This window comes from Pseudonaja textilis, chromosome 12, assembly GCF_049901715.1.
Source record: "Pseudonaja textilis isolate UNSWEBS1 chromosome 12, rPseTex1.2, whole genome shotgun sequence".
Taxonomy (NCBI): domain Eukaryota; kingdom Metazoa; phylum Chordata; class Lepidosauria; order Squamata; family Elapidae; genus Pseudonaja; species Pseudonaja textilis.
The window spans coordinates 2,082,823-2,109,607 of NC_142001.1; the positions used below are offsets into that span (position 1 = coordinate 2,082,823).

The 26,785-nt window shown below is 43.3% G+C and overlaps 1 protein-coding gene across 7 annotated transcripts in view; it reads left to right on the plus strand.

Moving 5' to 3' along the window:
* The window catches only part of ARHGEF9 (Cdc42 guanine nucleotide exchange factor 9), a 263,763-nt gene that overhangs the window by 210,239 nt on the left and 26,739 nt on the right, over positions 1-26,785 (plus strand). For all 7 annotated transcript variants that reach the window (XM_087940852.1, XM_087940853.1, XM_087940854.1 and 4 more), the window contains 2 exons: positions 1,345-1,474; positions 23,552-23,683. In XM_087940852.1, the coding sequence (XP_087796978.1) occupies positions 1,345-1,474; positions 23,552-23,683 (262 nt within the window). The remainder of the gene's footprint in view (positions 1-1,344; positions 1,475-23,551; positions 23,684-26,785) is intronic.

A 26,785-nucleotide genomic window follows, 5' to 3' on the forward strand; every position in this document is an offset into this window, starting at 1 on the left:
CCTTGTTTCTCAGACTTGGATTATTTCTCTGGCTATTGGTGCTCACTGCCTCAATTCTCCATGAGAATTCCTTTAGTGTTTCTCCTCGTGGGCTTTTTAAGGTTTTGCGTTTGAGCTTGCAATGGATGCTACCACTGTCTGTGTGTGTTCATGACATGGCTTTCCATCTCTCTTGTAGACTCCCTTGTTGTTAACACTTCCTGCTACGAAAAGGCTTAGAGTAATAGGAGTAGAGAAAGTCAAAGAATTTATATCGCCCTAAAGAAGGGATTGCATAATTCAAGACCGGACATATGTGTGGAGATTCTTGAAACAAACGAATGCTCTACTTACACATGAGAAAGTCACTAATTTTTTTTTCTGTTGAAGAAATCCATCAAATGTCATCTGATTAGAGCAGGAGCGATGGACAAACTTGCAGAATAATTGTAACATACTTCTACAACCATAAAGGAGCTTATTGTATCCCATCTGAATTGAGTTTGAGATCTGTCTGAAAGTTCCTCCAGACCTTTGGCTAAATTGCTACCTCACTTAGCCACCATTGCATGGTTTATTCAAGAAACCATAACTAAGGATTCTTTAGCAGGACAAACCATTGGAGTGTGCAGCCTTTGCTGGCTCTAGTGAAGAAGTTCTCAACTGGAATTCAGGGGTCCATACTTCTGTGCAAAGATAATTTGCCAACCATATGGGATGAAGAGAAGACCATAGATCAGGCAAAGTGGGCAAACTTCTTGTGAAAAAAAGTAGAACATAGAATAATGGAGTTGGAAGAGATCTTGGAGGTCTAGTCCAATCCCTTGCTTGAGCAGGAAACCCTGTACCATTCCAGATAAATGCTTGTCCAGTCTCTCTTTGAAAGCCTTCAGTAATGGAGCACCTACAACTTCTGAAGTCAAGCTGTTCCATTGGCTGATTGCTGTCACCTAAGTTGCTCCCCTCCTTGGTTAGTTTCCCTTGTTGTTTCTTGGCTTGCCTTTTAGCCCTTTGGAAAATAGTTTGACCTTCTTGTCTTTTTTTTAGGAGCCCTTCAAATATCGGCACAGTGCTATCCTGCAGCCCTAGTCCTTCTTTGCACTAGACAAAACACACCCAATTCCTGTGGCCATTCTCCAGCTCCCTAATCATTCTTGTTGTAATCAGGTTTAATTTTGTACTTGAAGGGCTAGACTTCTTTGGGAGACACCAAAGAACCTCTGCCTACTGGAATGGCTCCCTTAGGCTTAGATGGTTTGATCCAATTTTCCATGAGCACCTCATCATGTTCCCAGGCGACGTCACCATTGTTCCATCACTTCTGTGATTTTACAGGCTCTTCCTCCATCCCTTTTTTCTCCCCAGTGACTACCGATACGTGGCCGCTGCGCTTGCTGTCATGAGGAATGTGACCCAGCAGATCAACGAGCGGAAGAGGAGACTGGAGAACATAGACAAGATCGCTCAGTGGCAGGCATCTGTCCTGGATTGGGAGGTAGGTGGCCCTCCTTCCAATATTTCACTTCTGCCTATGGCTCAGTGCAAGACTTCAGAGCAGATCAGGCACTCACTTTCTGACAGCTGACCTCTGGGGATTTATGTAGTTATTTGCATAGGCAATTTATGCCCTGCATTTTCACTGGGGAATGGCTTACCCACCCCCTCCAAGCCCTGTTGCTTTGATGTCTGCATGAGAGACATTTTGCGGGGGGCGTGGCATTGCTCATTAGGAAATTCAGGGGTTTCTTTAGCTGAAGGCCACCCTTCCCCATTGAGTCCACCGTGATTAAGTTAACTTGGGCAGATGCGTGTGAAGCTCCTGCAATGCGCTGATGTTGGATGAGCGCCCTCCTTGGTTAGTTACAGCTACTACTATTAAAACGCTTAGGGTTTCTTTCCTATTTCCTTTCTTGGACTTTCACACGTCTTTATCTAAACTGTTGTTGCATTTAGAGTCTCCCTTTTCCCGGGAATTCAATGCTGTACAGGAGATATCTCCTCCTCCTCCTCCTCTTTTTCCTACCACACTCCCACGAAGGCAGATGAATGGAGAAGCTCTGTTTGGTCAGCTGTCTTAGTCATAACACTATTAATAACTCTTTCCCAGGGGGAGAAGCTAAGAATTGGACTTGAGTGATTTATTTGGTTTTTATTTGCTTTTGGTTGAGAGCATCTTTTCAGAAGCCTGTCTTTGTGGCTTGTGTACCATGGTGTTTTTTTAATTATTTTTTATTATTAGGTAGTTCTTGAATTACAACAGTTCATTTAGTGACTGTTAAAAGTTACATCACTGAAAAAAAGGGACTGATGACCATTTTTCACACTTACGTCCGTTGCAGCATCCCTGTGGTCATGTGATCAAAATTCAGACAGTTGGCAACTGACTGACATTGACGATGTGGTTGTCCTAGCGGGTCATGAGATTTTCTTTTGCGACCTTCTGACAAGCAAAGTCAATGGGAAAGTCAGATTCACTTAACAAACATCTAACTAACTTAACAGCTGCTGTGATTCACTTAACAACAGTGGCAGGAAAGGTTGTTAAATAGGGCAAAACTTACTTATCGAACGTCTTGCTTAGCAACATAAATTTGGGGCTCAATTGTAGTTATAAGTCAAGGACTACCCGTATTGTGGTATACGGCACAGTCAGCCAGATAAAACACAAATCCTATGCAGGTTAAACTCATATTAAAAATTTTCTGAGTTAAATCACATCTTATTCTCACAATCCATTCCCCAACACATTTTTACTTAACGCTAGTGTAATAAATGGCTTAATGAATATATCAGAGCTATGCTATATCAGGCAAAATTAGCTGTCTCATTTGCAGAGAGATAAAATGGCCTTTGTTTTATTTTTTTTATTATACTTCTAATATGTACATAATATCACGTGTTTATCAGGCTTCGATCAGCCAGGAACTTAATATAATATTCCACTCCCCAATTGTAGAATATTCTTATGCTAAACATCTTCTCCGTGTATGTATTCTTGAAATAGTTTTTTTTTAAAGTGAAATCTTATTTTCTAATACTTTCTTTCAGATATTCCTTATTGCAAAAGAGTAGTGGCTTTGTTGTTCAAGTACTACACATAAATTAAAACTAATGTGAAATATTTTGTCTGATATTTGTTAGTTGCGCATGGCCACCTAATTGGCATATATTAATTATTTAATTTAAATTAAGAGATGTGATTGATGGGGATTGGTGGGAGGGGTTTAGGCAGGAGAGGAGGGAAACATGATTAATTCTCTTTTCTTTCTGTTCTTTCCTTACTCCTTTTCATGTTGTGATGCAAATAAGGAATTACTTTCTTAATGGAGATGAACTAGGTATCTTGGTTGTGGTCTTTTTAGAGCCTTGTTGACTCTTTGATATTCACTGAAGCATGATACATGGAATAACTTGAGAACAAACAGACGAGGACAGGACTAGTTATACCAAATTAATCATGGATTATTACTTCTTTAAAGGAACAGCACTAAACAAGACAGTCAGGCATACGTTAGCTTCCTTCTGCTGTTTGCAGGGAGCTAATGTAAGATACCCCGTAAGAACAAAACAGAACAAATGAACAGTGTTGGAAGGTACCTTGCAGGCCTTGCCCTGGAGGGGAGCCATTCTCCTGGTTCACTGGCCTCTACGTTGCTTCTCAGTCAGTTTTCCATCAGTTGCTTCTTGCCTTTGGGTGCTTTGGAAGAAAGGTCAACCTAACATAGAACAGAGAATAATAGTTGGAAGGGACCTTGGAGGTTCTCCAGTCCAAACCCCTGGACATGCAGGAGACCCTGCACCATTTCAGATAAATGGTTGTCCATCTCTTCTTAAAGCCTCCAAGTGACGGAGGGAACCACCCACGACTTCTGAAGGCAAGCCAATTGATTGTTCTCACCATCAGGAAATTTCTCCTTAGTTCCAGGTTGCTTCTCTCCTTGATTAGTTTCCCTCCATTGCTTCTTGTCCTGCCTTCTGGGGCTTTGGAGAATAGGTGGACTCCCACTTCTTTGTGGCAGGCCCTCAAATATTGGATCAGTGCTGTCATGTCATCCCTGGTCCTTCTTTTCACTAGACTAGATATACCCAATTCCTGCAATCGTTTTTCATATTGTTTTAGCCTCCAGGCCCCTAACCATTCTTCTTGTTGTTCTCTGCATTCTCTCCAGAGTCTTTTTTTATTAATACAATGGAAAAACCTCTCAACTGTATATCATCTTAGGTTAAGAAAAGGATAGTACCAAGATACTTAGTATTCATGAGAAGATGGAAAGTTGCAAGTTGACCTTTGGTCTGGATCGATAACTATTTTAGTCCTGTCACCATTAATACTGTGAGAGGTTGGTTTTTAGAGCTATGGCACCCATCCAACTATGCAGAGCTGTTTCCCCCCCACCCTTTTCTCCTGCCTTATTTAACAATTCAAAACTACCAATCGAAGCCACTTCTGGGAGAAAAAGAAGCAGCTGCATTATGGAAATGAGTGGAGACGAGGAGATTAACCAGAACTCTCCACTGAAACAGGAATAGTTCGGTATAATTTTGGCTCTGGAATTTTAGGGCATAGTTGCAGCTTTAGGGCCTAGGGTACAGTTGTAGCTTCTAAAAAATGTTCAGTTGCAAGTGGGTATAAGTAATTTTCATTTTGGGATGGCCCAGCAGCAGCCGTGGAAATGGACTGGGGCAACCCAGTCAGGGAGGTTGCCACTTTGCAACGGCAGTTCTGTCTTTTTAGGGAATTGTGCGTTGGACCTCAAACCAAGAATGGCGCCTGGCAGTCCTCCCAGGCTGAGTTCTTTATTGTTTCAGGCTCAAAGACAACATTTTGCCAGTCTACTATCTGCATCTACAATATACTCTAAGGGCTGTTATGTAGGGACTGTCTCCACCCTCTTTCTCTCACACATGATCGCTGGACTGAGTTGCCTCTTGCTCCTCTGGAATAAACGCCCTTCCTCCTGGGGATCCAGTTCCTTACTACATTCTATCATATTGTGTTGGATTTCCATATGAAAGCATCTACTGTCCTATTATACCTTCCTACCTAAAATGTATGCCCACAATCTCCTTACAATGATCTCATTATAGTCCATCCTTATCCTGTTTGCTTGATAGCAGGATGACCTTACACCTTCTGGGCAAAGGCAGACTTTTCATAGAACAAAATAAAAGAAAACCAGAACGGAAGACATTCCCCCACCCCCTGCCCCCTTGTTGAGAAACCAGTTTTTCCTATTTTTATCTCTGACTTCCATTCCAGACCATTGTTGCTGATGCTCCACATCTGGACAAATTCTGGGGTTATCATAACCCAATTATGTCCACCCAAATTCACAGCACTTTGACCGTGAATATGTTCAAATTCTGAAGTCAGAACAAGACATGTAATCTCTTTGTATCATTATTCAGTATGGACAGAGGCCTTGGAGTTCAAGACGGTCCCATTAATCTGAGGGTTTGAAAATTAAATTTTCAGCTGGCGTATCCAGATAGGGTCTGTTTCCCAAGACAAGAATGGATGCCCAGCTCTGACTTTTATCTTCCGTTAGCCTTATCAAGTTTGTAACAGTGACTGAGGTGCAAAGGGGAGAAGAGGCCTAAAAGAAAGATATTCAGGTTCAAAACAAACAAAAATGAGAGTAGTGGGTGGATTTGGTTGGAACTATCCCAATAAGGACAGTGGAATGTATGCCTTAGGACAAAGCAGTTCCCAACTGTGGCAATATTAAAAGCTCCTAAGACGAGAAAAGGATTTGTGGAAAGATCTCTCCTGAACCATGCAAATTATTTCATTGCAGTTAGGATTTGGCAAGAAAGAACTATACTATTTACATTTAATCATTATGTTTGGGTCTGTCATGCCCCTGGTGGAGACTGACTCTGAGGAAGAGGAGGAACAGCCAACAGGGAGTGGGAGTGTGGCTCCAGAGGTGGTGGAGGAGGCTGGGGAAGGGCAGAGGCCGGCTGAGCAGTCAGAGGAGGATCCAGACCCATCCCCTATCCATCCTAGGTCATGTAGGGAGGAGAGGATCAGGGAAAAGCGAGGTCTACTCAGGAGGAGATTACCATGATCCTCCTAGTGGCTTGCAGCTGGGAGCTATGTATATAAATTTGCAACTGTGCAGTTAGAATTTGCAGGAGTCAATTTAGTGTTCACCTTGAAAGAGGTTTATCTTTGCTGGCGTTCTTCCCATGGACTTTTTTCGGTTATTTTCCTGGAGTTTATGATTGGTTATCTTGGCTTGCTTCGGAACTCTCATCAATGCGGTTTGTTTTGGTTTTCTTTTTGCCTCATTATTTACTTTTGTGACTTTAAACTGTGCCTAATAAAACAGTGAAGTTAAGTCGAAGGCCTTACCGGACTTTAATCTATGTTTTGGGGTTTGGGTTATTTTGAGAGACTAGGGGTCATCACATTTTGACTCCTGCCACCCCTTCAACTTATTTTTGCTTTTTGTGGGGTGACCATGGATCAGCTCAGAGCAGAGATTGCCCAGTTAACCCAGCAAGTGGCTCTTTTGACTGCACAGGTGGCACAAATGCAAGCTGCCCGGCCACGCCAAAAATGCCCAGTGGCAGTGCCAGATAAATTAGATGGTTCACTGGCCCAATTTCCAGCATTTTTAGGGCAGTGCCAGCTTTACATGAGCCTTCGGCCTGAGGACTTTCCCACTGACCGGGATAAGGTGGGGTTTTTGATTAGTTTGTTGTCAGGCTCTGCAGCATGTTGGACGACGCCTCTGCTGACCCAGCCCAACCAGATGTTGGACAATTACGCCGAGTTTTGCCGTCAGTTTCAGGCCATGTTTGAGGACCCTGTTCAAAACCAAACAGCAAACGGATGTTTGAGAGAGTTGAATCAGGGGCGTGGCTCACTCATGGATTATATTGCTAGTTTTTTGGGTGGTTGCTCAGGATGTACAATGGAACGAGGCAGCACTAATAGGCCAGTTCCAGGAGGGTTTGTCATCGGCGCTCCTGGGTGAGTTGGCGCGCATTTGTGTCTTCGTATCGATGCTAGACTTCAGCAGCGATGGGTGCGACGACAGACAGAGACCGTATCTGTTTCCAGCAAAATGGCCCCCTTGGTGGAAGTGCCTTTGGAGGAACCCATGCAGTTGGGGGCTGGCCGCCCTTGCCTGACTCAAGTAGAATAGAATAGATGTCATCATGACGGTTTATGCCTCTATTGTGGCAATCGATGCCATTTTGCAGCCAAGTGTCCTGTTAAGACATCCACAGCAGCGATATCTGTGGTGGTGGGAAACGAGCATCGCTCGGCCTAGGGGGGTCTGCAAGTTGGGGTGTAAAGTCCATAGGCCGCCATCTTCACCAACTTTGGCACCCTCGCCACCTTTGATATATTCGAAATTTCCACCACAGTCGCTATTGGTGAAGCATCTTGTGCTGCCAGCAAGTGTGTTCATGCCTGGTGTGGGAGCAGTGGAGATCCCAGCTTTGGTTGACTCAGGGGCCACAGGATTCACGGATGCTCATTTTCATGGATGCTCATTTTGTCAAGCAGTAGTTCATTCCTCAGCAACAGGTATCCCCACCAGTAATGGTGGAGATGATTGATGGTTGTCCCCTTCATTCGGGACCTGTGGTTGCTGCACCCAAACCCCTTTGCATGCGTATTGGGCAGCATGTGGAGGAAACCGTGTTTTACGTTGCCGCAGTGCCTCATTTTCCAGTGGTGCTGGGTTTGGAATGGTTACAGGCCCATGATCCACAGATTGTCTGTTTGTCTGGAGCTGTGCAGTTCCTTGATAGGAAGTGTGCCAACCATTGCTTGTGCTCCTGTGCAGAATTGGTGGACTTTGCTGATGTGTTTGGGGAGAAGGAGGCAGATCAGTTGCCTCTTCATCGGGTGTATGACTATCCAATCAACTTGTTGCCCGATGCAAAATTGCCGGTGGGTTGGATATATTCCCTGTCGGAACCGGAGTTGGCCGCGTTGCGGGATTTTATTGACAAGAACCTCCGGAAAGGGTTTTATCCGGCCTTCTACCTCCCCATTGGCTGCACCAGTGCTTTTTGTGAAAAAGAAATCGGGGGAGCTACGTTTGTGTTGTGATTACCGCAAGTTGAATGCAATCACAGTGAGGAATCGGTACCCGCTTCCCCTCATCCCTGAACTGATTGAGCGGCTTCGTCAAGCTAAGATCTTTACGAAGTTGGGCTTGTGTGGGGCCTACAATCTGGTTCTCATTCATGCAGGGGACGAGTGGAAAACAGTTTTCCGGACGAGGTACGGGGATTCTGAGTATATCGTGATGCCTTTTGGATTAACCAATGCCCCAGCTGTGTTCATGCATTTCATGCATGATGTTTTCCGTGATTTGTTGGATCAATTCGGGGTCATTTATTTAGATGACATTTTGATTTACTCAGACTCCCTGCTGGAACATTTCGCAGCATGTGTGGCTGGTGTTGCAACGTTTGCGTGATAACCACTTGTTTGCTAAACGTGAGAAGTGTCAGTTTGACGATTGACTTCTTGGGACATTGTATTTCACCTGCCGGGGTGGAAATGGGTCTGGAAAAAAATAAATCGTTGCAGGAGTGGGAACCTCCACAGCGGGTTAAGGATGTGAAAGGACTGTCGGGGTTTGCGAAGTACTACCACACATTTATTTCCTACTTTGCTGCCTTGACTGCTCCCCTTTCTAATCTGCTCAAGAAGGGGGAGAAGTTCCATTGGGGTGCTGAGGAACAGGTAACTTTCAAGGCGTTGAAAGTCGCCTTTGCTTCCGAGCCTATCCTCAAACACCCTGATCCAAGCAAGCCATTTGTGGTGGAAACAGATGCTTCCAATGTGGCTGTTGGTGCAGTGCTCCTTCAGGCCTATGCTTCCGCAGGCACCTTGTTCCCATGCGCTTATTATTCCCGGAAGTTGTGGGCTCCAGAGCACAACTATACCATTTGGGACAAGGAGCTATTGGAGGTTAAGGTCGCTTTGGAGACATGGTGGCACCACCTGGAGGGGGCTCATCACCAAATCGAGGTTCGGACAGATCATCGCAATTTGGAACACCTATGTTCAGCTCGGACATTGAACCAGCATCAGGTGAGATGGTCCTTATTCTTTGCTCGATTTGATTTCCGGGTGACCTATGTTCCGAGTGGAGGGAATCAACGGACCGACACCCTATCTCAGAAGCCCGAGTATAACTGAAGGGAGGATAAAATCTTGCCCAGGACAGTGATTCCATTGGAGTGGTTTGTGGCCACTGAGGAACCTGTGGACCTTTGAGTGAGGATTCAGGAGGCTCAGCGGCAGGACCCATTTGTGGCAGCTCTACATCAAGAATTGGAGGAGAATGGGAGACAAGAGAATCCTTGGGAGTATATTGGGGACCTGTTGCAGTTCCGTGATTGCATTTATGTGCCTGGAGGTCCTCTTTGTGGCCTTATCCTACATCAATGTCATGATAGTCCGGCTGCAGGACACTTTGGGGTGTTCAAAATACTGCACCTCATCTCTAGGACATTTTGGTGGCTGAGACTTAAACATGATGTGTCGGGATATGTGGAGTCCTGTAGGATCTGTTGCCAAGCCAAGTCTGCTCCTGGTGCACCCCCAGGTCTCTTGCAGCCTTTGCACATGGCAGAACAACCGTGGGGGGCCGTTTCATTGGATTTCATCATTGAGTTATCACCATCGAATGGTGCCACAACCACTTTGGTAGTGGTGGATATATTGACTAAAATGGTCCACTTTATTCCATGTGCAGGTCTTCCATCGGCCAAGATAACAGCTCTATTGTTTAACTCCCATGTTTTCCGGTTGGTATCAGATTGAGGGGTCCAATACGGCACGCTTCTGGCAGACCCTACTCGCGAAACTGCAGGTTCAGGCTTGTCTGTCGTCTGCTCATCACCCTGAAACTGACGGGGGGACAGAGAGAGTGAATGCTATTTTGGAGCAGTACCTCCACTGTTTCAGCAATGATCAACAAGAATATTGGGTGGAAGTGCTGCCAGTGGCAAAATTTGCTTATAACAATGCTCAACATGCATCCACCCGTGTGTCCCCTTTCTTTGCTAAGTATTGGTGTCATCCACGACTTTTCCCTTTAGCCCTGTCTGATTCCCCAGTTCCGGCAGTGGATACGTTTTTGCAGGAGTTAAAAGCCATACACCACATGGTCTGCGATCAACTAGACAGAGCCAAGGAGGACTATAAACGGTTTGCAGACCGACATCGTTGCGATGTTCCACCTTTAGCGGTCGGTGATCGGGTTTGGCTCTCTACTTGATAATTACCAACGATGCGACCATCGAAAAAGCTCGATCACCGTTACTTGGGACCTTTTCCAGTCGAGGCGGTGATCAATCCTGTGGCTTTTCGTCTCTCCCTGCCACGGACCATGCGTATCCATCCTGTTTTTCATGGTTCCCTGTTAGTCCCTGCCTCGGCCGACAGTCCGCATAGACCGGCTCCATCACTGCTGGCCCCAATAGCCCCTCTGAGAGAGGAGGAGTACAAAATGGATAGCATCCAAGATTCACGCCAGTTGTGGGGCCAATTTCAGTATTTGGTGGCATATAAAGGTTAAGGACCAGAGGACTTTACTTGGGTGGATGCCACTTATGTTCATGCTCCTCGTTTGGTCCAGGACTTTCACGCTCAGTTTCCTCAGTGTCCTCGTCTGCCTGGTCCCGGGGGAGGGGGCCCTGTGGGGGGGATAATGTCATGCCCCTGGTGGAGACTGACTCTGAGGAAGAAGAGGAACAGCCAACAGGGAGTGGGAGTGTGGCTCCAGAGGTGGTGAAGGAGGCTGGGGAAGGGCAGAGGCCGGCTTAGCAGTCAGAGGAGGATCCAGGCCCATCCCCTCTCCATTCTAGGTCACGCAGGGAGGAGAGGATCAGGGAAAAGCGAGGTCTACTCAGGAGGAGATTACCATGATCCTTCTCGTGGCTTGCAGCTGGGAGCTATGTATATAATTTTGCAACTGCGCAGTTGGAATTTGCAGGAGTCAATTTAGTGTTCACCTTGAAAGAGGTTTATCTTTGCTGGCGTTCTTCCCATGGACTTTTCTCGGTTATTTTCCTGGAGTTTATGATTCGTTATCTTGGCTTGCTTCGGAACTCTCATCAATGCGGTTTGTTTTGGTTTTCTTTTTGCCTCATTATTTACTTTTGTGACTTTAAACTGTGCCTAATAAAACAGTGAAGTTAAGTTGAAGGCCTTACAGGACTTTAATCTATGTTTTGGGGTTTGGGTTATTTTGAGAGACTACGGGTCATCACAGGGTCTATATGTATCAGGTACAACTATGATAACTTTTCAACTTTTTGGCAGATGTTGTTTATATTTGCTTGACTTCATGTCCTCGGTGGAGAGATTTTTCTAGAAATAGGATAATGAGACATGATAAAGTCATTCTTCCCTAAAGCAAAACAAACACAAAATATCATACAAGCCCCTTGCACCACCCTGTCCCCTCAATTCCATTGTTTTCACCATACTTACATACTTTCCTTGATATAATAGTAGTGTCCCAATATTCGAGGGTCTGCCACAAAGAAGAGGGGGTCCACCTATTCTCCAAAGCACCTAAAGGCAGAACAAGAAACAGTGGATGAAAGTAACCAAGTGGAGAACCGAACTAGAACTAGGGAGAAACTTTCTCACAGCAAGAGCAATTAATCAGTAGAACTACTTGCCTCCAGAAGCTAATGGGTGCTCCATCACTAGAGGTTTTTAAGAAGAGATTGCATAGCTATTTCTTCAGAATGGGTATAGGGTCTCCTGTTTGTGCAGGGGATCAAACTAGAAGACCTCCATGGTCCTTTCTAACTCTGTTATCAGCACTCCCAGTGCCATGTATGTATGAATATGTATGTATGTATGAACCCCAAAATGACCAATATCTATGTATGTATTTATCTATTGATTATTTAATATTTAATTATTTAATATTTTGTTCTTCCCATCCACAAAAACGTGTTGGTTCTCACAGGCTGGAAATTTAAAATAATACCAAAGCTACAAACACAACCTGTGTGCAGAGGGTCAGTTCCACCATATGGTAGAGCAGGATGTTTGGCTCTTGGTCCTAAGGCTGGAAAACAGCAAGCAACAGTGGTGCCCAGTGATGCATGTCCCAAATGGTTTGGGGTGCTCCCCCTAAGTCGGTCCATTTGCCAGCATTGAAGTAAATTTGATCCTAGCCAACTTCTGCAGTAGAAATAGGCATGGTCTTACCAAGGCATTATAAAGCAATGCTAAATCTTCAGATGTGTGCCTTCTCGTCTAGAGTAGCACTTCTCAGTGTTGGCAACTTCTACGTGCTCCCTTCCCAGCATTCTGGAAATCCAGCTCCACACATATTAAAAGTTGCCAAGGTTGACACTTCCCTTGATGAATTGGCTTGTCTGAAAGAAACACAAAGATACGTTACAAGCTTATTTTTCTAGCCACTTTTTATGCTCATTTTCATTGTTGAGTCTTCTTGGTAAGAAAGCCACGGAGATATCTTTCCACTGGCCATTGTTCCTTTCTTCTGATTAGCATATCTAATTAGTATGACATGACCCCTCTGTATTACATCCTAATTCATTTCTATAGTCTCGTCCCCTAAGTGGTTTTTTGGCATGTCCCAGTATTATCAGATTCTAGGAAAATGACTAACTGTACAGAAATGTAATTGGTGCTGTCCCTTTAAATTGCTTCTGTCTCCCACTTCTTCCAGTTTTTTGTGATGCCTCTAATGAAAACCTCTGTGCTGTTAATTATGTAACATATGGGAGAGCAATGCTGCATCATTAAATCCAGAGGTCAGTGGGAATAAAAATGTGATACAGGCAGCCAACATCCTGTTTTCAACGCTCAAGCAGCAGTGATGAGATAGGACCCCCCCCAGGGTGGTGGGGAAAGGAGGGGAGGGGGAAAACAGCATTGCTACCCCTCCCCAACCCACTGCCAGAAGCAGGATGAGAAAGCGAAGGGTTGTTGCTCCATCCCTCTTCTCTTCATTCTATTCTTTCTGTCACCCAGAACGTTAATCAAGTAATCAACTGCTCATTAGCACACAAGAGCTCCAGTGATGGAAGCATTTGCTTTGCAGACTAATACAACCCAAAGCAAGGCTGCCTCCTTCCAAGCAACCTGGTCCCTCTGGAGAGCAGGAACAGCAGTTTTGCAGTTGTTTCTTGCACAAGAAACTTGGTCATCCGTGACCCTTATTTGGAGAATCCACTCTTGTGGGGTTCTTTTTTCACTCATCTGCAGGGGTGGGTTTCTACCGGTTCTGTCCACCTCTGTAGAACCGGTAGCTCTGAAGAGCAGCAGACATAGAACCGGTTCTATGTCTGCTGATGTTTTTGCTCACCCACCCACCTGGGTTCTTACCTGATCTTTATTTCCTGCTTTTTTAACTTCAGCTGCCGCAGGAGGCACAGCTGCAGTTAAAAAAGCAGGAAAAAAGTCATTTTTCAAAGGCTGCTTCTCTGCACGCAGTGCAGCGTGCCGATGACGATTTACAGGCGTGCCCACGCAGCGTGCAGGGAAGCACATTGAAAATCACTGAACCTCATAATCACTGAACCAATAGTTAACCCTGTCGGATCCCACCCCTGCTCATCTGGATCATTATCTGAGGCTGTAGAGGTGAGGAAGACTTATTTCCATTGCTTAAGTCCTGCGAGAAAAACGAGGGGTTTGTGATCAGGAGAGAGGCCTCTAGAGATGATTGTATAGTCATTGAATTATAGGGCTGGAAGGGACCTTGTTTGGCTTCTAGTCCAATCTCCTGTCCAACTTAAACCCTTAAACTATCCCAACTATAAGGGAAGGAGTGGAAGAGCCTGGAGTTGAGTTAAAATGGGATTAGCCTAGAATCCATACATTGTTACAAGTGGACTAAGACCTTGAATTCCATTGACCATTATCTAGCTCCTGACCATTGCTAGGTGCTGACCATTGGATGAGAAGATTATTCCTGTGGGTAGGTTTTTAGCAATTAATCGGTTTAATTCACGTGTGAACTTGGCCTTTTGCATCTGGCATGCACAATCTGGAAAACCTCCACTGGTGGAGTATCCACATCTACAGGAATCAAGCTGTTCCATTGATTAATCATTCTATCAATGATCATATTGCACTCATTCTGGAGCAAGATAGATGAGTTTGGTTGGAAGGTCACTTTCAAGAGACCCATTTAGAAGGTGGAGGTTTAGCCTAAAGACTGAGCCAGACAGAAGCCTGCAAAGTTTGGTTTTGATCCTGTGAGCAACAGGTGAGAAGACATCCATTATCTTCAGGTTGGGAAGGGGACCTTTAGGCTTTGTGTAGACTGGGATATGGTTGTCAGGACCCAATCTAGCACTGAGGCCCCCTAGCAGGGTTACAGAAGCATTTGGATTCATCAACATTAGATCAGCAGCAGATGTTTCATGTTCAGTTCAGTGATCTGGGCTTTCTGTCTCATTGGGAGCAAATAAGAATTTATTATCAGCAGGGTAGCATAATTAAATTGGACTAACACCGCCACGATGTATATCTTGAGTAGATGGTTTGTGATCACTAGGAGGCTTGATGGTGAACAGTTGCCCTCAGCAAAGTTGTTGATTTTCAGAGCCTTTTTGAACTGATATTTGTATCTGATATTAACATAATTGAGAAAGTCCAGAAATATTTCACAAGAAGAGTTCTCCGCCCCTCTACTCATTGCAGAATACCTTATGCCACCAGACTTGAAACTCTAGACCTAGAAAACCTAGAACTACACCGCCTTCGGTCCAATCTAAATATAGTATATAAAACCATACATTGCAATGTCCTACCTGCAAATGAATACTTCAGCTTCAATCATAACAATACAAGAGCAAACAATAGATACAAACCCAAGGTAAATCGCACCAAATACGACTTCAGCAACAGAGTGGTCAATGTCTGGAATACTCTACCTGACTCTGTGGTTTCTTCCCCAAACCCCAAAAACTTTAACCTTAGACCGTCTACTATTGACCTCACCCCTTTCCTAAGAGGTCTGTAGGGGGCGTGCATAAGCGCACCAACATGCCTACCGTCCCTGTCCTATTGTTTCTTTTTATTTTTCTTCTACGTATCCATCTCATGCATTCAAAACTATGTTTATACTTATATCTGTTATCTTGTAAGCGATTGACAAATCAAATAAATAAATAAAAATAAACTTGATCTGTCCTTTGATGTCCAAGGACGAGATTGCTTCAAGGAGGACGAGCCCTGCTCTTAAGACACAGGTGATCCATCTAAAACTCTGCAAGATTTAGATGTGTCTGTTTTTAAGGGCTACAGGTGATTCATTGGCCCTGAGATAAATTGTTACTTTAACAAGCAAGCCACTAGTATATAAAATGAGAGCAAGCACCGCTCCCTTCTAACACTGATGATGTTACCTAGTTTGGTAATGAAACATCTGCAAGAAAACAACCAAGCTCAGAGGGGACCAAGGACCCTGAAGCAGTGGACTGTTGCTTACCAGCCATTGCAGATATACCTATTTCTTCCTCCATCACAATGAAATGCCTGGAGTCAAGATTATATCATTTTCTTCTGGGTATTCTTGTTTTTCTCTAGCAGTTATCCCCAAGGGCCACATGCATCTACTTGGCATTGCATTGGGGAAAGTTATTCTTAGACATACACATTTGCATATTCATCACTGCTGTGAAGTCAGTGGGATTTTGCCATTCACTAACCACGAATAATAATCTTTAACTGCGTCACCATCACAGTGGCATTCTCAGGTTTCCTTTATAGTGGTGTTGAAAGAATCCAGGACTTTCTAAATGCTGCTTCCCTAGGGAAATAAGGAGATTTTACATAGCGTCTGACATCTGGGTCAAGGAGATAAAGTACTGGGTATTTTAGCAGCTTGCTTCTAAATTGGTTCTTGGAGATGAACTCTGGATGGGGATGGATTGCATCTCTTGGCAGCTTTTGAATCCAAGGACCATGGATTCTTCTGGAGCAGCTTCAGGGACTGAGAGTGGAGGACTCTGTTTTGCAGTGTTTTTTTCTCCTTCCTTCATGGCTAATTCCATTGAATGTTAGTGTGCGAGAAGAGAGAGGTCCAACTTTAGACCTTCTTGTGTGGGGTACCTCAGTATTTGGGTCACTCATTGCTCTTTCTTACCATCTGAAGTTTTGGGTGAAAACATTTGACAGGATGGGGTGCGGCACCATCAACATCTTGATGATGCACACTTACACAACCCATGGCCAGGCAGGCATTGATTAGTGTCCAGAGCAGTCACGACCTACAACTGGGCCTGTATCAAACCGGGCCATGTGAGCCATAGGCAAGCGCGTGCGCAAAACTCCACTTTCACAAGTGTCCCTTGATCCTGAGAGATGTCATCTCTGACTCTCAATGGGAGAGCACTCCCCTGAGCAGAGTTGGCAGGCAATTTAGAGTCCTCATGAATTCACTACTCTTGCTGAAAGAACAGGTAGCTATCCTAACTAGATGGACCTTTACACAAATCTACCTTGTGCATCAGTTGTGTTCATTTCTGGATATGGAGGCCTTGTTCATTATCATTCATGCCTTGATGACTTCCTGGTTCAGTTACTGAAATTTGCTCTACCTGGGGCAGACCTTGAAGACCATCCAGCAATTACAGTTGCTCCAGAATGCAGCAGCTTGCACGGTACTGGGTGCCCCTCAGTTTGCTGCTGTTTGAATTGTACTGGCTGCCAGTCCAACCCACAGGCATTGGAGTTTGGTAAGGCTGGAGCTCAGCAACTGTAATTTTTTAAAAATCTTTTAGGGGAGTCTAAATTTAGAGCCTAAGAGTTTGTTTTTTGTTTTTATTTATTTAGAATGTTGTTTTATATTAGCTTTGTTTTTTAATGTTCTTATCACTGCTGCTGTGAGCTGCCCAGAGTTACGGCACATAAGATGAGCGGTTCTCTCTTAAATAAATGGACAATCCAGGTTCTTCTGCCTTCTGTTTGTCCTTAAATGAACTCTGGTTATCTCTAGCTACTGAGACACTGCATGAGAGTCCTTATTTAAAAGATACTGAAAAACAAGCAGTGAGGACTGGATTGTCCCCTTCTTTTAGAGGTTCAGCAGAGCTGTCTTTAATTCACATAATTGTGAATTAAAACTATCTTGGAAATCAAATAAATCACCTCTGGTATGAATTTGATTGCTATATTAAGTCAGCTCAAAGGATATGATGGAATAAAAGACAAAGTGAGATACAATTATAAGAGACTACAGAGTTATGACAGAGCTTTTCAGTACCTTGAACAGATCTCTGCAACATAATTTGCCTTATGAAAGCTCCCTTATTCCACTCTCTGAAGATTTAACTATGTCTGTGACTATTCATAAAGGAGAAGACCATTTAGATGCTTTCTAAATTTGAAAAAATTGTTAGAGTGAGATCCATGGTTTGAATGATCCTTACTAGATATCGATTCACTAGATTATTTTATTTTTCTTTATAAAATGTATATGCTGCCTATCTTACTAATAGCAACTCTCCCCCCCCATCCCCGTGTCATAAACTGGGTCAAGGTTAGACAATGTGGTAGTCAGGTTACATCTGTACAATGACCATAATTGGACCATAAAAGGAGCATTAGTGGTGCAGTGGTTAGAATGTAATATTGCAGGCTAACTCTGCATTCCACAGCTAGCAGTTCCATTCTCATTTGCTCAAGATTGACTCAGCCTTCCATTCTTCTGAGGTTGGTAAAATGAGGACCTAGATTATTTGGGACAATATGCTGAATCTACAGAGAGCCAGCATAGAGTGGACTGTAAAACACTATGAAGCAGTATATAAGTCTAAGTACTATTGCTGTAACCAGGTTTGGTTTCATTGATGGCTGAGTTCCTATGGTTTGCTAAATCCTAAATTGGGATTATGCATGCTTAATTGCTATATTCATGTAATAGGTTATACCCCAGACGGATAAATATTATTATGGCTTATTATGTTTAAACAACTTAGTAAGACAATAAGTACAACTGTGAAACAAAATAATTTAACCTAGTTTAGTAAATGGCACCAATCTAATCATTCTGCATGTTTTTGAGGAAAGGAAATGCCTGAATAAAAATTCAGTACAGTGAATGCAGATGTCATGATATTCATGATAACAACATCAGTAAAGCACTATAAAGCGGTATATAAGTCTAAGTGCTATTGCTATTGCGGAAAGGAAAACTACACAGTGTATGGGCTAGACTCTCTCCAGGTCTGGATGGTAGTCCCCGCCAAAGGTGGTGAAAAATAAGAGGGTTATGATCCTGTGTAATTTCCAGATCCAGATGGACAGCCAGGTACATCAATCACAAAGAACATTGTAGTCGTAGACAAAGACCCGAAGATAGCGGTGGTGATAGCAGTGCCAAGCAACAGCAACATCAGGAAGAAGATTCCTTGGATGAAGATCCTAAAGGGGAAAACAACTGAAGAATCTTGAGAAACTCTAAAAAGTACGATCATAAAAGCCTAGACTAGCACAATACCTCTGAGAAAGAAAAATAAGAAATCCAATAAGAAACCAGCATGGCTGCACAAAGATCTCTCTGACAAACTGAAAGACAAAAAGGACAAGTACAAAAAATGGAAATACACAACTAAGGCAGAATATCAGTAGATAGCCAGAATCTGCAAAGACGAAGTCAGGATAGCAAAGGCTCAGAACGAACAAAGACTTGCAACAAAAGTCAAAGATAATAAAAAAAAGTTTCTTCCAACATATAAATAACAAGAAAAAAATCAAGGATACAGTCGGTCCACTAAAGAGAGAAAATGGTAAGGAAGTAACAGGCAACAGAGAGAAAGCAGAGCTGCTTAACTCATTCTTTGCATCCATCTTCACGCAAAAAGAAACTATAGCTCAACCCACCAAAAACATAAATGTAAAAGACAGACCAGAAATAAAAGTTAAAATAAGCAAAAAAAATAGTAAGAGAACACCTGTCTGATCTTGATGAAAACAAATCACCGGGGCCTGATGGATTACATCTCAGAGTTTTAAAGGAGCTGGCAGATGTCATCTCAGAACCACTGCACCATATCTTTCAAAAATCCTGGTGTACCGGGGAACTGCCAGAGGACTGGAAAAGAGCTGATGTGGTTCCCATCTACAAAAAAAGGAAGAAAAAAAACAGACCCAGGAAACTATAGACCAATCAGCCTAACATCAATACCCGGGAAGATACTGGAAACGATAATAAAAAAATAGATCTGCCAACATCTAGAAACAAGTGAAGTAATAACTAGCAGTCAGCACGAGTTTGTTAAAAACAGATCATGCCAAGCCAATCTTATTTCATTCTTCAACAAAGTGACTAAATTGATAGACCAGCGAAATACTGTGGACATAACATACTTAGACTTCAGCAAGGCATTTGACAAAGTAGACCACAACCTACATCTTGGTAAGCTAGAAAAATGTGGGATAGATACTACCACCTTCAGATGGATTTGCAACTGGCTGACAATGAGTAGTCTTTAATGGATCTAAGTCTACATGGAGGGAAACAATCAGTGGGGTGCCACAAGGTTCTATCTTAGGCCCAGTACTCTTCAATATCTTCATTAACGACTTAGATGAGGAAACAGAAGGAGAACTTACCAAATTTGCAGATGATACTAAGCTAGCAAAAATAGTTAACACCTTAGAAGATGGGCTGAAGATCTAGATGGATTTTTACAGACTAGAACCCCAGGCCCTATTTCACAAAATGAAATTCAGTGTAGAGAAGTCCTACACTTGGATCTTGGAGTCTTAGTGGACAACCAGCTAAATATGAGCCAGAAATATGCAGCAGCAGCCAAAAAAGCCAATGCAATCCTAAATTGCATTAACAGAGGGATACAATCAAGGTCAAGTGAGGTACTAATACCACTCTATAAAGCCTTAGTAAGACCACACCTAGAGTACTGCATCCAGTTTTGGTCACCATACCATAAAAAAGATGTTGAGGCTCTAGAAAAAGTGCAGAGAAGAGCAACCAGGATGATTAGGGGACTGGAGGCTAAAACATATGAACAGCAGGAACTGGGCCTGGCTAGTCTAGTGAAGAGAAGGACCGGGGAGACAGGATAGCAGTCGTCCAATATTTGAGGGGCTCCCACAAATATGAGTGAGGGTCAGCCTATTTTCTAAAGCATTTGTAGACCAGACAAGGAATAATGGATGGAAACCGAACAAGGAGTGATTTAACCTGGAAAAAAGGAGAAATTTTCTGACAGTGAGAACAGTGATGAAACAGAAGTTGCCTTTGGAAGTTGTGGGAGCTTCATCACTTGAGATTTTCAAGAAGAGATTGAACTGCCATTTGTCAGAAATGGTGTAGGGTCTCTTGCTTGGGTGGTGGGGGTGGTGGACTAGATGACCTACAAGGTCCCTTCCAACTCTGTTAATCTGTAAGAAGTGTGAGAAACTGGAAAAGTACCAGAGCATGAAGGAAGAACTGGAGACAATATGGAAAGTAAAGATCAAAGTAATCCCAGGAGGTGTTAGCAGCACTCGGGTCTGTGGCTCCTAAGCTGGAAGACGCGTTCCAATAGATCCCATGTACTCTGTCCAGAAGAGTTCAGTGCTAGGAACAGCAAAGATCCTTCACTGAACCCACAAACTCCTGGTAGATACCCCGACATGGGAGAAGAGGACACAGACCACTCCTAGTAGTGGGAAGAGATTTTATACATCAGTTGACAGTTTATGTATTTGTAAACAGATACTAGGTATGTTTGTATGTGTGTAAGCTTGACAACATACCTTTAAGTTACATATTTAATGTTCACTGTAATCTCTCTGTCTCTGTCTCTCTCTCTCTCCACACAGACACAGACAGACAGACAGACACACACAGAGTATATATACAGTATATGTACATAGGTATACAGATAGTCCTCATCTTTCAACAGTTCATTTAGTGACTGTTCAAACTTACAATGGCACTGACTTATGTGACTTATTCACATTCTCACAGTTATGACCTTTGCTGCATCCCTGTAATCATGTGTTCAAAATTTAGAGGCTTGGCAACTGATACATATTTATGATCATTGCTGTGTCCCAACGTCATGTGATCCCCTTTTGACAGCTCTTGACAAGCAAAGCCAGATTCACTTAACAACTGGGTTACTAATTTATCAACAGCAATGATTCACTTAACAACCATGGCAAGAAAGGTCGTAAAAAGGGACAAACACACTTAACAAATGTCTCACTTCAGAACAAAAATTTTGGGTTTTTGTGTCCCAAAAATTTTGGGACTACCTGTATATGTATGCATGTATGTGTGTGCAGTATATGCTCAGTGGTGGGATTCATATTTTTTTATTACCAGTTAAGTGGCTGTGGCTAGGTAGGCATGGCTATGTGGGTGTGGTCATGTGACTGGGTGGGCATGGCTTTTTTTGCAGCCCCCCCATTTGGGGGCCTTCTGGGGTCAAGGAAGGAAAAAAAATGAGGCCTAGTGGGGGCGCACAGCACCCCCCGCTCTATTTGGAGGCCTTCTGGGCCTCAGGGAAGCCTCCTGGGGGGCGGTTTTGCTCCCAGGAAGCTTCCCTGGAACCCAGGAAGGCAAAAAATAGAGTGGGGGAGGGCTGTGCCCCCTTCTTCCATTTTTTGCCTTCCTGGGCCTCAGGGAAGCCTCCTTGGTGAAGCAATAAGAAGTGAGGGGAATCCCAGCACAGCTGATCGTAGGAACAGCTGATTGTCGGGAGGGAATAAAAAGAAATACCTTAAGGAGTGATTCGGTGGATGAGCATTGGGTGGATGGGATGAGCGAGCATCAGGCATTGGGTGGGTGGAGAAAGGGAGTGGTAATTGGGTGACCAGGTTGGGAGCGTGGCCAGCCAGAAGTTACTACCGGTTCGGTGACCCACACTGAATCCTTGCTACCAGTTCACTTGAACCGGTGTGAACCGGCTGAATATCACCACTGAATATGTTGTTACATTCCCCTTTATTTATGGGCATCTGTGGGAGGCAGGTGATATCATGTGCATTGTGTCATTGCAGAAATAACACCATATGACATAATTTCTCATGACCTGTGTGACACTACAATGGCTTTTACCAAATGCTGATAGTTCTAAGTTGGTTCAGTTAATCCAGCAGAGGTATTTAAGGGGAATGTTTATACCCTAAGGCTTTTTTTTGTTGCTTACTGTTCCTGGAGCATCACAGCCAATATTCTATTTTTATCTTTTTCCCCTTTATTTTCAACAATAACCTCAATGACCCATGAATGCATTAGACCCCTGCTCCCCGGGGGAACCTCTCGTTTCAAACTAGAAGTGGGTTTTTCCTCCTTTTTTGTAAAAATTACAGCTGAATCAAAGGATCTTAAACCAAATTCTGCTGTGAACTTTTCACGGGAATTTTTTCAAAAAGTGAAGGAGAAAATGGAAAAATGAAAAGACAGCTTATTGATGGAACGTAGTAGAAAATTACAGACTACTTAGAGGTTCAGAATCCTAAATCTCCCATAGAAGCAGAGCCTGCTCCAATCTTTAACCTCTGCCCCATTCTCATTACAATATAAAAATTCAGACGGCATCTTTTCCCAAACATCTCAAGATGCTACGCAAGGTCTTCTGAATGGCACCCAGGGCAAATGAGGAAGTTTGGGGTGCATTACAGGTGGTCCTTGATTTACAACCCCAACTGAGCCCCAAGGACATTGCAACAGTTGTAAACATGAAAAAGGTCATAAGTCAATTTTTTTCAGTGCTATTGTAACTTTGAACAGTTACTAAATGAACTGTTGTGAATCGAGGACTATCTGTATTGGACCAATAAGGGCTGCAAAGAAAGGCTTATTTCCAGTTACACTCAGAACGTTGCTGCATTGTAAAATAACCTTTGAAAAAGACCCAGAAGCTTCAACACTTACAGATTTGATATTATGGATAGCAAAACTTGAGAAAGAAGACAGCTAGTATTTCATATGGCTTCTTTTAGGGGAAGGAAATGTAAGATAGCAAGAAAAGTAGGGGTGAGTAAACCAAACCGTGAAGTGATATGTTCACGGATACAATTACACATTTACAGAGGAGAACAATTGCACAGTTCAGAATCGCAAAGTAGAAAGCCTTTGTAGAGGTGTGCTTAGCAAGCAGCAGCACCTTGCTAACCTTGGCTGATCTCATAAGCCAAACCTGGTTAGGATTTGGGAGGGGAAAACACATGGGAACTGTAGGCCTGTTAGGTAACGGGAAAATGAATGAAGAAGAAACCTCAATTTATTTAATGCTATATAAGGTCAGCTATGATTAGAGCATCATATAGGCCCAGAAAACAAAATAAAATGAGTCAATTGCATGGATGCCTTCATCAAGGATTGAGCTTAATTGCTGAGTCTCTTTAACTTTCTATTTATATGATCTATCTATTATAGAAAATGTTGTGTACCTAGCCAAGAAAGGAAGTCTAGTTCTGAATAAAGCTGAACATAGGTACCTTCCAATCGCTTAGTTCTGGTGTTGTGATTTCAGCCAATCCGATTCCTTACTTTTTACAAAAAGAAAAGCAAGATTCGAGTGGGGACAATCATATCCTGTTGGGTGATTAGTTCTCCTTTCATTTCAGGGAGAGGACATTTTGGATCGCAGCTCTGAGTTGATCTACACGGGAGAGATGTCGTGGATATATCAGCCTTACGGACGAAGCCAGCAGCGGGTCTTCTTCCTCTTTGATCATCAGATGGTTCTTTGCAAAAAGGTAAGGACATTTTTGACTCTCCTCTGGAGGAACAGTGAATTTGGGTTTGAGACAGGGAAAGCCAGCCTGCATCTCTAGGTCGCACTGGGTCCTGCAACACCCATTTTGCAGCTGTTTTAACAGAACATCAGAATTGGAAGGGACCTTGGAGATCTTCTAGTCCCAATTCCCTGCTCAAGCAGGAGACCCTACACTATTTCAGTCAAATGACTGTCCAATCTCTTCTTGAAAAGCTCCAGTAATCTTTGTTGCTCTTCTCTGCAAAGTCTCAACACCTTTTTATATTGTGGCAATATCTAAAATCTTGAGCCACTGAAATGGTGCAGCCTCCCCAGGTGGAGCAGACAGGAAACATGACCAGCTGAGCTGATTCTAATTTATTGTAAGGCTACATCAACAGAATCTTGCAAGCCTGAAAGTATAAACCTTCCCCCATCTCTTTTACAGCCTGAGAAGTTACTGAGGTTTCTTTCTAAGTTGCTTTCTTTGCTTGTTATGCAGCTATGGGCCATGGCCTTGTCTCCGATGGTCATTCTCACATACTATTACAAATGGTCCTTGCCGAAATAGTCAATCCTTCGGGGGCTAATTCCCCTTCTCCAAATGTGATCTGAATCAGAGCAAAACATTTTGATCATGCTTAGTGGGGTGATGTTGTGGTGGCCTTATAGCACCTGCTGTGATCTTGGGATTTTTTGAAAAAGTATTTTCCTTCTCCGAAAAGATGGTCACCCCTCTTAGATCAAAGACCAGCCTTCCTTCTTCTTGTTCAGTTGCTAAGTCATTTCTGATTCTTCGTGACCTCCATGGGCTATCGCGGGCCAGGACCTCCACTGCCTCCCAGAGTTATTGGACACCTTCTGACTTGATGCACTCATCTTCGAGTGTCATGTCTCTTAGCTTTTTGGTTCTGGCCATGGGGTTTTCTTGGCAAGGATGCTGGAGTGGGTTACCATTTCCTTCTCTGGAGGATTACATTTTGTCAGAACTCTCCTCTATGACCCATCCCTCTTGGGTGGCTCTGTGGAGCTTAGCTCATAGCTTCTTTGAGCTGTGCAAGCCCCTTCACCACAACAAGGTAGTGATCCACAAGGGTGTCTAGTCTTCCTTTCAGAGATAGGTTTGAAGTGCACATTCATTGTAAGTGATAAAGGAAAGTATGCTGCTACACGTTGGCTGCTTATCTATTCTCACAAGCCACATTCTCCAGCAAAAAAGAAAGGAAGGAAGAAATGGAATGCATGAGTGTTAAATACAAGCTGAAATTTTCAACAATTCATCAGGAAACTTTTGGTTAGATTCTTGTTTGTCTTAATATTTTAGCTGGTAGTGCGATGACCCCTAGTCTCTCAAAATAACCCAAACCCCAAAACATAGATTAAAGTCCGGTAAGGCCTTTGACTTAACTTCACTGTTTTATTAGGCACAGTTTAAAGTCACAAAAGTAAACAATGAGGCAAAAAGAAAACCAAAACAAACCGCATTGATGAGAGTTCCGAAGCAAGCCAAGATAACGAATCATAAACTCCAGGAAAATAACCGAAAAAAGTCCATGGGAAGAACGCCAGCAAAGATAAACCTCTTTCAAGGTGAACACTAAATTGACTCCTGCAAATTCTAACTGCACAGTTGCAAATTTATATACATAGCTCCCAGCTGCAAGCCACTAGGAGGATCATGGTAATCTCCTCCTGAGTAGACCTCGCTTTTCCCTGATCCTCTCCTCCCTGCGTGACCTAAGATGGATAGGGGATGGGTCTGGATCCTCCTCTGACTGCTCAGCCGGCCTCTGCCCTTCCCCAGCCTCCTCCACCACCTCTGGAGCCACACTCCCACTCCCTGTTGGCTGTTCCTCCTCTTCCTCAGAGTCCTTCTCCACCAGGGGCATGACAAACAGTGTCTTCTCTCTCCATTGGTCTGTCATTGCATGATTATGACAGAACATGTCCTGAAATATATGTCCTGTAAAAGGATATGGAGATAGCATTTGGAAATTTACAGTAAAAAGTTGCAATAGAAGATATAGGCTATTTTTTAAAAAGAAAAACTCATAAATCCTCGGTGGTCAAGAGTATCTTTCCAACTTGCACATTGAAAGTGCCTCAATTTATGTCGATGTGCCTATTGTTAGATTTATTTCCAGGAAAATATTATAAATATGTAGCTGAAAAGATTCCTTAAAAGGAAGAAGGGTTTTTTAGATGAGCTACTCTTGAAATCAGTCTCTCCCATTAGTAATTTTCCATTGCACTTGAATTGTTTTTTCTTGCTTTCAAATTTGTATAGATGAAATCAAATCTAGGTGATTCATCTCTGGATTTGTTCTTTAGCAGTGGAGGAAGGGACTGTGGTTTCCTTGGCAGGAGGTCATATGAGGATACATTAAATCTATCCCTCACCTCATCAGGTAATCCAAATGAGGCCCAAAGAAATGATGCCTTTTGTGGATTGGCCCTGAATCCCTGTTCTTCATGATTCCATCTTTGAGGCTAAAGCTAATTAACCAGAATAGAGCTGGAGGTCTTCTAGTCCAACCCCTCCTGAAGCAGGAGACCTAGACCAGGGTTGTCCAACCTTGGCAACTTTAAGACTTGTGGACTTCAACTCCCAGAATTCCTCAGCCAGCAAAGCTGGCTGAGGAATTCTGGGAGTTGAAGTCCACAAGTCTTAAAGTTGCCAAGGTTGGACAACCCTGCCCTAGACCATTCCAGACCATTGACTGTCCAATCTCTTCTTAAAGCCTTCAGTGATGGAACCACCACCACTTCTGAAGGCAAGCCATTCCATTGATTAATTGTCCTCACTGTTAGGAAATGTCTCCTTAGTTCTAGGTTGCTTCTCTCCTTGATTAGTTTCCTTCCATTTTGTCCTGCTTTCAGGTGCTTTGGAGAATAGGTTGACCCTCTGTGGCACCCCTCAAAAACGGGAATGCTGCTACCATGTCACCCCTTGTCCTTCTTTTCTCTAGACTAGACATACCCAAATCCTGCAACTGTTCTTCACATGTTTTAGTTTCCAGGCCTTCCAAGCAGTTTTTCCAAAGTCTCAACATCTTTTTTGCAGTGTGGTGAATAAGATCTGGTGTCGTATATCAGAAGCTGA